We start from the raw sequence: 14285 nt of genomic DNA on the forward strand, positions 1-14285 counted from the left end.
ACAAGTCTTTCAAATATTTAACATAAGAAAGTACATGTATAATAGCATCCAACAAAGGTATATTGATAATTACCTATTTGAGAGTTTAAAAGATTTTAGAATTGTGATTCATTTTTATTTAATTGGTTATGACATAAGAAAATGAAAGTACTTGTGGGGAATCAGTCTTTTATTTGGAATGTTCATGTTCAACCTCTTCCTTACTCTTAAAGATTGACTCATTATCTTTCTCACAAGGTTCAATAATAGATTTTTCAATAACCTTGCCACTGCAAAGAGTCATGTGTTGGCTTCTTAAGTTTCAGAATAGGTTTTTCAATAACCTTACGAGTGCAAAGAGTCATGATTGATTTGATTTGATTTGATTCACATGTTGGCTTCCTAAGCTACTTGCATTTGAATTGTATTGTCCTTTGGGATTTTATTATGGTTGAGAAGAAATTTACCTTTTTTTCCTGAAAACTGAGAGCAGATATGAATTTTACAAGAGTATCTTTCAAATTTTCCATAGTTTGAGCATTTTGAGTGTTGACCGACTCTTGCTTTTCAATGAATGTATGCAGTGTTTCCTTAAAATTTCTTTAACGACGTCAAAAACTTGACACAATCAAATCATTGATGTCTTCTTCAAAGTGCACGAGTGTCAAAGTAACCAATAATCTGATAAAAAACCGGGATTGATCCACTTGGATGTTAATCATATAAAACCACAAATAATAAAAGAAAAGAGTTGAAGAGAACTTTGAGACGTGATATTAATGTAAAGATTAAACAAACATAAATTAATTATCAAGGTTATAGGATCTACTAATGATATTTCAAATAAGTATACTCCAAACTCTTTTATTACTCAACTAAAAACCACACAAAAAGAAGATTCCAATAAGATGATTTATCATTAATGGCTTATTTTGATTTATTAACATGATCATATTAATTTTCTTATTTGAGTAACACCAATACTTGCAAATATTATCAATTATTCATGGTGTTAACTTATGTCAATAATAAATAGAGTTCTTTTTCATAGCACAAGTGTTGATTATCCATACAGTAGGCTATGGAAGGATCAAGTATTTGTTATGTCAAGAGTTGTACACCACAAATCTAGACTCACAACTTATCATGCAAGGTATTAATATTGTGTACGATAACAATTATAAAACATGTTACTAGCAATTTGTTTTAAATATAAACATTAAAGTCCATGTTGAATTTCTACTATACTTATATTCTGATACCATTAGTGTAACCTTTTTACCTTGACAAAAATAAACTTAACTAAACATAATAAAGAAGAAAACATAAATAAACAAGATAAGAACATAACTATGATATAAATTAATTAAGTATAGCGAAGGAAATTATAATCATAGACAAGAGATTAATGAGAATATACTATGGAATAAAACTTGAATAATTAAAAAAAGAAAAGAAAAAAAAATAAGAGCAAGATCTTGATCTGAAAACTAATATGCCTAAATGTATGACAAATACCTCATTTTATAGGCTAAAATCTAGAAGTATTGATTTGGTGGCTAACTATTGATTTTATGGCTGGACAAAATATCATTGATAACATTAGAATTTGAATAGATGATCTCATGAAAGTTGTGGGTATTTATCTTAGATTTCCAAAAAAAAAAAAAAAAGGTTCATTTGAACTTCTAAAACTCGAGATATGGGCTGAACATCATATAATATCTAGGCTTTAGGATAAATTCAAACTTCTTTTTTGTTGCTAAGATTTGAACTTCAAAATGACAGTCATAAATTAAATATTATAGACGAATTTACCAATGGATTTCATCAACTGGTTACTTTTATTGGTAATTATATTTCTACAAATGACACCTCATTGTATATTTTGGCTTTTTTGAATTCTTTTTTTTTCCATTGTAATTTCATCGGTATATACCGATAAAATATTTTAGTTGGTGTTTATCGATGAATATAGCGAGTGAATACTCTACTAGTAAAGTTCACTACAATCTATCAAAAAAATATTTTTGTTGGTGTTTCCATTTGTATTTGCTAATTTTCTAGTACTGAAAAAAAGTGAAAGGATGATGAAATTTGAAAAAAAAAATGATCACAAACAAAATAAATAGAAATTAATAGAATGAGGATAAAGTTTGAAATATTAAAAAATCATAAGGGGTGAGATTGAAAAATATTTGTAATTTTATAAAGGATGAAATCAAGAAAAAAATATCAATAAGAAAAAGAAATATAACAACAAAAAGAATAAGGATAAAATTTATCAGGGAAAAGCACAAGAAGGATGAAATTAAAGAGTAAAATTAAAATGATTAGAGATAAAATAAATAACAATTAACAGAATGAGGTCCAAATTTGAAAAATTAAAACATCATAGGGGTGAAATTGAAAAATATTTAAAATTTAATGCTATTCATAAATTAAAAAATGACAAGGGTTAAATTAAAAAAAAATATAGGGGGCAACTCAACATATGGAAAACCACAAAAAATAAAAAATTTATAAAATTAAGAAAAAAAAAATGCAAAAAACCTTAACAAATCTTTTAAACCTTGTCTAATCTCTAAAAGCTACAACATGTAAAATCTTGGACTTGAATTAAATCAAGAAGTTAAATTATCAAAAATATTAATTTTAAAGGATGAAATCGGTGAAAATATTATTAAAAAAACTTGCAAAAGAAAACAAAAGGAGCTAAGAAAAAAATGAGGATAAAATTTGATAAAAAAAACAAATGAGAATGAAATTTGAAAAACAAACAATTTTAAAAATGAACAAAAAAAAATAAATAGAAATTAAAATAATGAGAACCAAATTTAAAAGATAAAAAAAATAATAGGGGTGAAATTGAAAATTTGTTTTAATTTCATGGTCATTTAGGGATTAAAAAATGGCAAATGGTGAAACTGAAAATCAATGGTAGGCAAACCGCAAAAATAATAAAACAAAGCGGAAAAAAAGGAAAAAAAATGAAAATAAAAAACATCACCTTAAAAAAAGGGGGGGGGGAATAGAAAAAACTTCAAGGAGGATGAAATTTGATTTTTTTTTAAATTGATGTAAAATAAATAAGTAGCAGTTAAAAGAATAAGTATTAAATATGAAAGATGAAAAAATTCATAGCAGGTGAAATTAAAAAATATTTAGAACTTGATAGATTATTCATATATTTAAAAATGAGAGGGAGTGAAATTGAAAAAACATTTGTAATTTGAAAGATTATATATATATATATATATATTAAAAAAATAATAGAGGTGAAATTGAAAAACATTTATAATTTTATATCTTATTAAAAAAATAATGATAAAAATCATAGGACCAAATGTGTAGGGAAAAAACAATTGTAATGGTTGTTATGAATTTTGTAGAAGGTGGTGTAATATTCAAGGAGGAGAGAGAGAAGACGAAAGAAAAAAAAACGATCTTTGACGTCAAATCAACAACGTGTTAGGTACAGGTGCCACACCACTGTGTTCAGGGCACTGTGATCTACCAAATGCTATTCCGGAAATCGGTATTTTAGTGGCCAGATGGTTCAACATGCATCGCTTGAATAACATAGGAGCCATCCATATGCTGTTTTTTGCTTTGCACTCGCAAACATGTTATTTTTAAAATAGTATTTAATATATGAATATTATAATAATACCCAAACAATCTTTAAATTTACAGCAAAACTAATGTAAAATGACTAAAAAACCCTTATGAGAAAATTGTATTGTTTTTATCTCTAAGGGTGTCAAAGTAATTGATTGCACTATTCTGAAAATAAATAAAAGGATAAAATGCTCCTGTGTCAAAAGCTTTATAATTATTTATTCCAAAGCTAAATTTATAATTGCAATGTGCATTAAAAAAATAAAAAATAAAAATCTATATAATATGTTAAAGATATTTATGACAAAATAAGCCAAGAGCTTTTATCAACAAAGCTCATTCTTAGTGGCTAAAATTTGTATGTGTACATGTAATGCAATCAGTAGAACTACGCAAGCAATAGAACCCCATGCAATTTAGGTCATTCATTGTGAAAAACACTTTTTTAACATGACACGACATGAGAGATACAACGTCAAAATGAATCGTGTAAGTAAATTCTTTTTAAGCTTACCAATTCTAGATTACTTCTAGTTTCCTTTAAGCTTCTGTTATTTCTTGAATGACGCTGATGTCGTTGCTTAACAAATGAATATAAAGTCTTTCTGGCTTCTTGCTTCCTTTTAGACTAAAACAATGACTTATTGGTAAGAAGGCGAGTGACCAAGACAACTACTACACAAAGCATCTGTCCTTGAAATTTACCAATTCTTAGCGTTGCCCTAAAATAAACATGTATTTCATAATTTTGAAAGAAAATTAACCTGCAGGAGATTGCAAAGCCATTGATACAAAGAACAAAGTCATAATAAAGAAGACACAGTTTTTATTTATTTATTAAAACTAGTTTGAGATTCAAAATGAGAAAACAATATTGATTCACGACAATCATGGATAGAAGAAGACACTTACAATTTTCACCTAGGTAAGTTATCTTAATTCACAAATACACACACACACACTCACACACACACACTAACTACAACTGTCTTGGTTACCAAAACTACAGTTCATGATACAACACTTTTCAGACGGTCGTGATGATTCCTCAATTCTCGACATCGTCGAGAAAACATAAACACATAATAATTCATTTAAGCAGCCATATCAGTTAGTTCAGTTAAATTTCTCAAAACTAGTATTTGACCTGATGACACTGTACTCCACAAGTTGTGCAAATGACGACGATTTGTTCTCTAACAATCTTGCTGGAGAATCAAATTCCTCAATGAGCCCTGCAACATGATAGCAAATGCTTTACAAACTTTACCATCACCAGAACTTCCAGGTGCTGTTACATCATGTTTCCTCACTCACCATGCCATGACTCAAAGGCAGAACCATGCATGTCGCTATCAAAAACAGAAGTTATCCGTACAATCGGAGAAGTGCTTGCTACCTTAAAGGTTGCTGAATTAGATTATCGGTGGATGAGTCAACTGAGGCAGTAGCTTCATCAAGGACCAACACCTTACTCTTCAACATGAATCAAGGGTAGTTTGTTGAAGTAGCTAGCGCACCTATTTCCTCAACTTTACTTAAAAATGTGAAGAGTGTAGGATTTGAAACTGAAACTTGTATTCATGTAATTTTCATTGCAATTGTTGTTATTCACTGATGAATTATTGCAAAACCTTACTTTGTCGGGTGGTGCTCATGCCTGGGGTTGTGATTTAATGGCTGTGTATTATCAGCCATGTTGGACTTGTGGCTGTCATGAATATATCAAATTTCAGCTGGTGCTACAATCTCTTAGCAGATATAAATAGGATTTGTTTGGTTTCCTTTTCTTGGTTTGGTTTACTTAATGCAATAATAAATTATTTATTTGATGCTACTTGTTTAAAATTGAGTTATGATCTGTCTTAGCATATAGAAAACCTACTTGCAAATCTCCTTGGTGATATCTATATATTAACTTGAAGTTATTCTTGGTAAGTTGGTGCTGGCCTCCCTAAAATCACGAGTTACTTTCATCGGGAGACCCTACCCATCATATAATTAGGAGTTTTAGTGGTACCTATTTAACAAGGCCTTGATTCAGTGCTTAAATTATAAGGTTATGCATCCGTTAAAGCATGCATTTTATAATTATGATTGTATTTGCACATGCTTATCGGTTCTTTTAAGACATCTAACACTCTCCTAGACCATGTTTTTCTTTCCTTCAAAAGCCTTGCATCTGCTGCCAGAAATGTTGGAGCATAGAATCACTTAAAAGTCGTATGTATTTTGTCAACAATCTGGTATTGATTGGTTGCTGATATCAGCTCATGGCTTTGAAACTTCCAAATCCTTCCCTTAATTTTAGCAAGATTAGACTATAGATATTCAGCCATCATTTAGTTTGTAATTCTTGAATGTTGGAAGAGCATATCATTTCTAGTAGCTATATAATTCTAACACAAATAGGTTGTTAAAATAGCATTTGCTATTGGAGAGCACATAACAAAATAAATAAATAAATCATATTTATATTATTTAAAATGTTATGTTAATTATTCGACTCTTCTAAATAGCTTTTTCCATTAAAAATATGTTTCAAAACTTACGATAGGCATTGTAAGGCTTCATGGCAGAATTCGAGCAATAAAAGAAAAAGGTGCAAAATGAAGTTGACACCCAGGATCAATTTCTTAAGACAAAGATGAGAGACGATGGGAGTTAGCGCATCATTCACCTATATATAAATCTGATTTTTTTTTGTACAAATAATTTAATTTTATCTTTTATTTATTGGGTTTACGTTTTGTTTGAATAAAATAATTGCTATTACATTTTATAATTTAGAAGAGATTAAAACTCCCTGACAATCATAAAGAGATGAGATCTTCTACCAACGAACCCTGACAGTACTGTGACCTATTTCTTTATTTAGTTAATGGTAATTTGAGATTTTTATGCATGCATGAGTTGCAAAAACAACTATATTTTAAGAAAAAGATAGAGAATGTGATTAGAGTCTACAAATAGACCAGTAGTTTTTATTAAATATTTTTTTCCCATTATTATTAATTATTATTTTTATTTTTTTATTAATAAGTTATATTTTCCTTACCATTGAGTTTTGGAAATAGCTGTGTTTTTTCACTTTGTTATATTTAATGAAATTCCTATATTCCATGAAAAAGAGAAAAACAAAAAAATGCGCTCCTTGGGCCTACGAAATTAATGTAATAATTTCTAAAATTTCAATAAATAAATATAATAAATATTTAGTTGTAATTTTAAAAACACTTATTTTATCCAAAAACATTTAAAATATAAGAAGAGATGCATTCAGAAAGAAAAAAGGTAATTTCTGATAAACACATTAAGATGTATAAACCATAAATTATGTACGGAAGAACATTTTATTTTTTCTTTATTTTTATAACCATTCTATGTTTTTAATCTGTAATGAATATGAATATCTCCGCTGTTGCTGCGGCCATCTCACTTGTACTTCCTAACGTCAGCCATAAAAAGTAGGAACAATAATCATCTTTGAGAAGAATTTATACAGTTTGGACACCAACAAGCATACAAGGCAACCTAGTCAGTAACCAACCATCAACACCTCACATCTCCCTCTTCGCAGTCTCTGCCATGCACAAAAATAAGGAAACCCTAGCATGATTTTGCACGTGTACAACAAAAATTATCTGCAACCAAGAATCTTTTTTGTCCCCAATAAGAAAAAGAAAGCTATAACCTCAAAGCAAGCATACCATGAGATATGCCACTCTCATGTACCGTTAGATATGATGATCGTTTTGATCCTAGACGAAATCAATCCCATTGATACATGAATATTCATGAAGCCGCAGCCTTGAAATGAGTTTTTTCTGCCTACAAACAAATATTCATAGATATTACTCCCCTTAGCAGAACAACTCCATGAGTTTCTCTTAATAGAGTGGAATAATTCCTCGTGCTTGCTTCATAAGAGCTACGTTCAGCCATTGGTTAATGAAGTTGACTTGGATGCTAAAGCGTGTAGTAAAGATTGGTTGGCGAGAAATTTTTCTCTCAGCATAACATTGTAGTCATGCAAACGATGGAGATTCTTCAGGATATCAGACATCTCTACTTCAGATCCAGCATTGAATTCTGCAGCCAAAAACAACACACTTGTATGAACAAAGCAAATATGAAACGGAATAAACCATAGATGTCAAATCAAATATTTTCTCAGATGCAATGGTTGCGTTGTTTCATGTCTGATCAATCATCAATACTTGTGACCCATACATCACAACTTATCACTAGCTACATCAATTTATAAGCACTTTTAGTAAGATTTATTTGTATGTAAATTATTTTCCTTTATTTAAGATCTGTTTTCATCAGAATCTTGTAATCAGATAGGCAGCTTGATGAACAAACTCTCTGTGTAAGGTACTGCTGGTGATGGCATTTTATTTGGGTCTTTTCAATATCAAATAGTAACACCTGTTGAACTGAAGTGTCATGACTATAGCTAAATTCTTATGCTTGATCGTTATTTCTTCTTTTTCAGAAAAATTTAAGTTCTATAATCTATAGTATCACATGACCAGTAATTTAGGAATGCGATTGGGATCTCCCAAGTAAATCAACCATGAAACCAAGAAAGCTGTCCCTCCTAAACCCAACCTTGAATTGAATTTTTCCCTAGTAACATAGGTGAATGAATTAACATCCGGGCTTCTTCTGTACCTCAAGTAGCCTTCAAGTTCCTAAAGACACCTAAAAATGTCGAAATACATGCCCCTAACACTACTTAAATCTTTCAAATCATTGCTGACATTGCATCCATGCCTACTATTAGGGAAGCACCAACCTCAAAAGCCCAATACTAAAGCTGCATTCTCCATACAGATCAAGGAGCTTTATCATTTGGGATCAATGCTCCACATTAGTTGATTAGGTAGTAATACCTTAGTGCAAAATTTGCCTTCATTTCAGATTTAAACACAAAGGCCAAGAAGATATCTCATATTTTATGGCCATGACTAGCCGACATAGTCCACTGTATTGATTGAGCTTAAGTCATTACAGTTGGTACAGGGTACATAGTTCAGACCTTTTTTCCTTCTGTTTTCATATCTTCTTTCTTGACACAATAACCAAATTTCAGCTATCACTTATTGCTAGGTAAGGACTAGTCACAGGCTTAAATCTCCCCCCCCTCACCCAGTATGATTTATTGAACCTTCAAGATTATTAGATAGATTAACAAGTGTGACCCGGATGTTCTTTTTCACAAACCTTTGAGGTGCATTGGAAGCTAGTAATGCTTTAACTTTTATTTCTCCATGTTTAAACTCCAATATATGACACATTTACCTTTAAGAGATGCAACAAAGGGAAAAAAGAGTGAAAAGAAAGACAGCTTTATCCATCAGATTAGTGTTACCTAGAGGAGGTGGAATGGGGATGACATCATCATCTTCACAAGAATATGCTTGAGGCTTAGAAGCACCTCCCTCATAGAAACCAACTGAATGCTGTTTCCTATCATTTGAAGAGATAAGCACTTCTCCTTTGGGAGGCTGGAAAAAGCAAAATGAATGCATACATTAAAGATTCTTTGGACCAATGGAGTCTTCACTTCATTCAATATTAGGAAAAAAAAGGTTTGAACATCACCATTTCCTCCCCAAAAAGAAGAGACAACACCGCCAGATTTATATAAGATATACAACAATGCCAAACAGGAGCCTAGGTGCTTTTTCATGGAAGGAAACAATACATTTATTAGCTAGAACAACAAATAGCATATGCAAACACTTCTTAGCAAATTCCTGAGAAAATTGACCATTTTGAGAGTGAAACCATTAAAATCACCTTCATATGCCAGGCTACTGAAGTTGACTGGTCCAGTGTCAAGTAAATCACAGAACATATTGGTTGTCAATTAAGCTAACAAATCTTATCCCTGTGCTATGATCGTTTAATAAAAGCCAACATGTGAGACATAAGAAAAGGAAAATCCAGTCATCAAGTGGCCTAAAACACCTTTCAACATTTAGTAATTAGATAAAAATTCTGAGGGATTAACTCAAGTTGGATCACTTAATAATAGGTACTTGAAAATACACTAAGGAAGAGAAAAGGAGCAAGGACTCATGCTATAACAAAAATAAACAAGTAAAAGCAACATACATGCTCTTCCCTGGAATCCAACAATCTCTCTTCTGAGTTCAACACAGATTCTGCTATAAAAGGTTTTACTCCCTGGGTAAAAGTATGTTCTGCAATGGAATTCTGCCCAAAAAAACCAAGGAAAAGAGACTTTGAAAAAGAAGCTCACGAGGAACAAAAATAAATTGGGGACAGCACATCTAAAACAACTTTGAATGCAAGATAAAACACAATATTACCTTTTCACTGGGTATGCTGACTTTCCTGTTGAACGAGACACTGTCCTCTCTATTTTGCAATTTCTTCCTAGATGATTTATTTCCATGCAGTGATCCATTTCCACAAATAGAGGGAATCATGAAGCCAGTACAAATTGATCCTTGTTTAGTGCTTTTGTAGTCGTTATCCAATGTATTGCAACCCCATGTGTACATTACATATTTCCTCAACTGGTAAAGAGAAGCACAAATATGTGTATCATCATTTTGATAACAAGACCACAAATAAAAATTGAATGTCAATATAAAGGCAGCAGAATGAAATACAAGGTGGTTTTGCACATGAAAAACAACTTACCTTGTCCCAGTGTTCTCGAGCTTTTAACCGATTTCTTATCTGTCGCATAGTGACATCTTCATTCCGAAGTCTTTTTACTCTGTATTCACACTACAAACCAAGAAAATTACGAAATATAGGATAAATTATTTTTCTTTGGAAAGTTTGATGAGTATAATATGCAAATAAAATATTTATCCTCAATAATTTCTTAAGAAACAATTATAATAAACAGGAGAAATAATGTAAGTGAAAGGAAAGAGAACCGTACTTGCACCAAAAAGTAGAAAAATATACCAATACTTATGCAATATAGGCCACCAAGATCCGCTAAGAAGCTTACTGCATAGTGAATAGAGAAAAGTGTATGAGACTATGGATTTAAGACAATTTTAAAATGCAATTAACTTCTTAAAGTGTAAGAACAGCAGCCTAGTGATAGCAGCTAAGAGCAAAATACACATTTCATTTTCAACACTTGCTGGTTGCAGTGGTTTATGGAAGTTTGGAAATTGAATAGGTCAGTTAGAATCAGCAAATGCCCAAATCCCAGACCAAAATTAAACCAGGTTGAATGTAAAACATGCAAAAAAGAGATTATAACACAGCATCACAACTTTAGCACTCCATATGAGGCTTCAATTTATCACTTTCACAACAATCTCTATCCAACTAAATAGGAGTGGCACACACACAATGATACAGCAACAAGAAACTCGGGGGAAAGCAAGATTAAATGTCAATTCACATAAAAAGAAGAAAAATTACAAAATATAAGCTGTGTTTTTTTATTACAAAAATTATTAAATATTAATCATTTTCTATACAATATTTTTTTCAGGAATTGAAGGAGTGGAGTGAGGGATTTGCAAGCCTGCCCAATCAAAGGCAGGTTAGATTGTGCCAAATTTACTTGGACACCATTTATCCCTGAAAGTATTAAAGACTTTAGGCTTCTTTGCCAAATCAATATGAAAGTCCTCTTCCCTTTCTTCCAACAGGCTTCTTCTCCTTATTTTCCCTGTCATTAAATGTCTCTGCATTGATGCTGTCACATTCACATGTCATGGATTGAATGTTTGTGAGATTATTAACTATATATATAAAAAAAAAAAGTCTGAAAGATAGAGACATTTATGTATGGACCCAGTGTTTTTTTAGTAATGAGTTTGCAAATTCAAGTCTGAGATAAGGAGCAATATACCCTCAAATATTCCACCATAAAAGCATAAAAACATCATGTCTACGTTTCACATTGGCAGGAAGAGAGAGAGAGAGAGAGAGAGAGAGAGAGAGAGAGTGTTCCACCATAACAACACAAAAACATCATATCTATGTTTCACATTGGCAGGGAGAGGGGAAACCATAGATTGTAATTTTTTTAACGATTTGACTTATCTACTTTTAAACTTCAGTGGATTTAGAAATAATTGGTGCCCAAGAAAAATGTGGCATAATTGCATGTCTAATTTTTCTCTCGTGGCTGGTTATACATAGAAGGAAAATGGGCACATTTTCGGTGAGTGAGTTTGCATCCAATGTGTGCAAAATGGGAACTTGTTATTCAAGAAGTAAATCTGGATTCAACTTTGGTTTTTTTGTCAATCTTTAAGTTCTAATTGACTACAAGAGTTTAAATTTGTCAGGACTTATCATGAGAACATGTTCATGCACAAGATAAACTATCTTCACCTCCGCATCAAACAACAATTTTTCATTAAAGACAATTTGTCAGGACTTATCTCACGTTCATGCACAAGATAAACTATCTTCACCTCCGCATCAAACAACAATTTTTCATTAAAGACACATGCAAGCAATTCCACCGTAACAACACAAAAATCAAGTAAACAATCAAAATAAATGAGTCTCCCTAGAGCAGTAAGAGAATAAACATGAATCATATTCCAAATAGTAGTATAGATCAACAAAAATGAACAAATCACTTACCAGGGCCCATTATGTTTTGGCTTTCGATCTCAACTATATATGATGATAGGTAACTAATTGAGAGAGTAGTGTTGATTAGTCCATCACTAGAAGTTTCAAGGGAAGCTTGGAGCTGACTTGTCTCCCCAAAGAACGAACCCGGAAGAAACTCATGAAACAGGGGTTGGATAAGCCTTAGATCATGTAGGTTATGGTATATTCGAGGAAACAGATTAAATTTCAGTATGTTTGAATCCTTTCCCCTGAATGTAACTGGTCTATCATCAAAAGTGCTTCCACTCTTTAGTGTGCCGCTAACAAAACTCACATGTTTCTTGTCAGCATGATCTTTTGCACTAAGGTTGAACTGAAAACCAACAGCTGTTGCAGGAGTACTTGGAAGATCAACAAACTGCCACGAAATATACATATAATCTCTATTCAAGTGGCACTTGCTACACTTAAAAGTGAGAGTTGGGCCCATACTTGTGTTTCGGCATGTGTAGTTCACAAAGTCAGTAAGGGGGGCAACTCTGTGATCAATAAAACCTGGATTCCCGGTAACTAAGGTACCAAGTCCTTGCAAGTTTGAACAGCTCATACTGGATACAGTGGTTATATTAAATTCCATGTTATTAGTGAAGGAAGCCAAATCGGGTGCATTTGTTGCTCTCACATTATGCACCTCAATTGTTCTCTTTGATATGATCTGGTAAAGCAGGCTGAGGAAAAACTGAAAAGCCAAGTCAGTAGTCAACAGACGTGAAGGAATTTGTAAACATTAAAGACTAGTTTAGAATCCTATACTCACGTAGCAAACAACCCGATGAAAAGCATCCAACTTGCTATTGAGAAGGCTCCACCAAGTTCTGTTTTCCGCTTTACAACCACCTTTCGATCATCCTACCCAAAAAAAAAAAAAAAATTACCAACAGAAACAGGTAAATGCGGTAACAGATTAGTTATGAATAGTGCTTAAGACCCAATTCAGAGAGGGGCTTGTTGAAAACTAAGACGGGGTTTGTTGTTTACCCCACCCTTGGTCCACAAACTAATAAATATGTATATATGTGTGCGCTTGCTTGCTCAGTGTATGATCTGATTTATCTTTATCTTTACGGGGGATGATCCAAAGCATAAATAATAACAACCTCTACTTATAAAGCCAAGTTGTTGACTAGCATCATCTAACAGAGAAGAAAAGGGAAAGGAGTTACCAGCCAATGCCGGGTAGCAAAGCAAATGTCCAGGCGACTAATCCACCACCTAATACGGAACCATTTGTTGTGGGTTCCATGATGTTCAAGCTTAGTAAACCTCAAGAAGAAGCAAAACAAAAGCCAAGAAGCAACCATCACAAGTGTCGCCTCCAAGAAAACAGCCTGAGACTGAGTGAATTTCTTGATGGAATCAAATGAGAAAATGGTTTCTGGAAACGAAAAGCCGAAGCTGTTGTCCAACTCCACACCCGTGTCCGTGTATATGGCAGACCGTCCCCAGAAATACGAGCAGCTGTTTGTTGTGCTGTTCAGAAACTGCCCCGTCGGACACGCGCACCTGCTCGTGTTGTAGATTATTGACTTGCTCGGACATTTAATACTCGTCGTCGTCATTCTTCTTTACCCGAATCCGAATCCGAATCCGAATCCGAATCAAAAATCAAAATCACTACACTTAGATTAGACTATAAAACTATTTATTACTAGTACAAAGAAAGAGCTCGACGATTTGAAACCAGTTTTCCTGTCCTAGCTTAGCCCTTGTCCCTGTCCTTGTACATAGAGAGAGAGGAGAGGAGAAGGAAAGGAGAAGAGTCGAGAAGCAAAGAATGTTCTTTTATTTGTTCCAATCCCATGACTTTATTAATATTTTATTTAGGACCCCGGCCCATACATACAATGTTCAATAGCTGTTAGAAAATTAAAATCAATTTCTTATAATTTTCTTAATTTAAATAATGTAGAACGAAAATTAAATAATAATGATAATACAATCAAAGGTGTCGCCCTAACAGTATGATTCCGTTTATTCTATTTTTCTTTTCTTGATGTTATATTCTGGGTCTTGTCGCATTGAAAATAAATTAATATAAA

At 32.5% G+C, this 14285-nt stretch overlaps 1 protein-coding gene across 2 annotated transcripts; it reads right to left on the reverse strand.

Annotated features, from left to right (window-relative positions):
* Nucleotides 1-7069: 7069 nt before the first annotated feature.
* LOC118040624 (uncharacterized) lies at nucleotides 7070-14016 on the reverse strand. Of its 2 annotated transcripts, XM_073404021.1 has the most exons (10): nucleotides 13410-14016; nucleotides 13004-13095; nucleotides 12679-12914; nucleotides 12214-12573; nucleotides 10535-10605; nucleotides 10285-10374; nucleotides 9948-10157; nucleotides 9730-9831; nucleotides 8981-9116; nucleotides 7070-7692 (listed from the first exon to the last, which is right to left on the reverse strand). In XM_073404021.1, the coding sequence occupies exons 1-10, from the start codon at nucleotides 13803-13805 to the stop codon at nucleotides 7538-7540; spliced, it is 1848 nt and encodes a 615-aa protein (XP_073260122.1). In that variant the 5' UTR covers nucleotides 13806-14016; the 3' UTR covers nucleotides 7070-7537. The 2 variants fall into 2 exon arrangements, with proteins under 2 accessions (XP_073260122.1, XP_034903487.1); XM_035047596.2 differs by having other exon boundaries at nucleotides 12214-12914.
* Nucleotides 14017-14285: the final 269 nt, after the last annotated feature.

This window comes from Populus alba, chromosome 13 (assembly GCF_005239225.2).
Source record: "Populus alba chromosome 13, ASM523922v2, whole genome shotgun sequence".
In the NCBI taxonomy this organism is placed as follows: Eukaryota; Viridiplantae; Streptophyta; class Magnoliopsida; order Malpighiales; family Salicaceae; genus Populus; species Populus alba.

What these genes read in the sequence shown, in the direction of transcription:
- LOC118040624 (XM_035047596.2), bottom strand. Translation starts at nt 13,805, where the DNA reads ATGACGACGACGAGTATTAAATGTCCGAGCAAGTCAATAATCTACAAC. An exon ending in CTCGAGAACACTGGGACAAG is followed by an intron (nt 10,158 to 10,284) that starts GTAAGTTGTTTT and finishes TCTCTTTACCAG; the next exon opens with TTGAGGAAATATGTAATGTA. An exon ending in TCAGCATACCCAGTGAAAAG is followed by an intron (nt 9,832 to 9,947) that starts GTAATATTGTGT and finishes TTTTTTGGGCAG; the next exon opens with AATTCCATTGCAGAACATAC.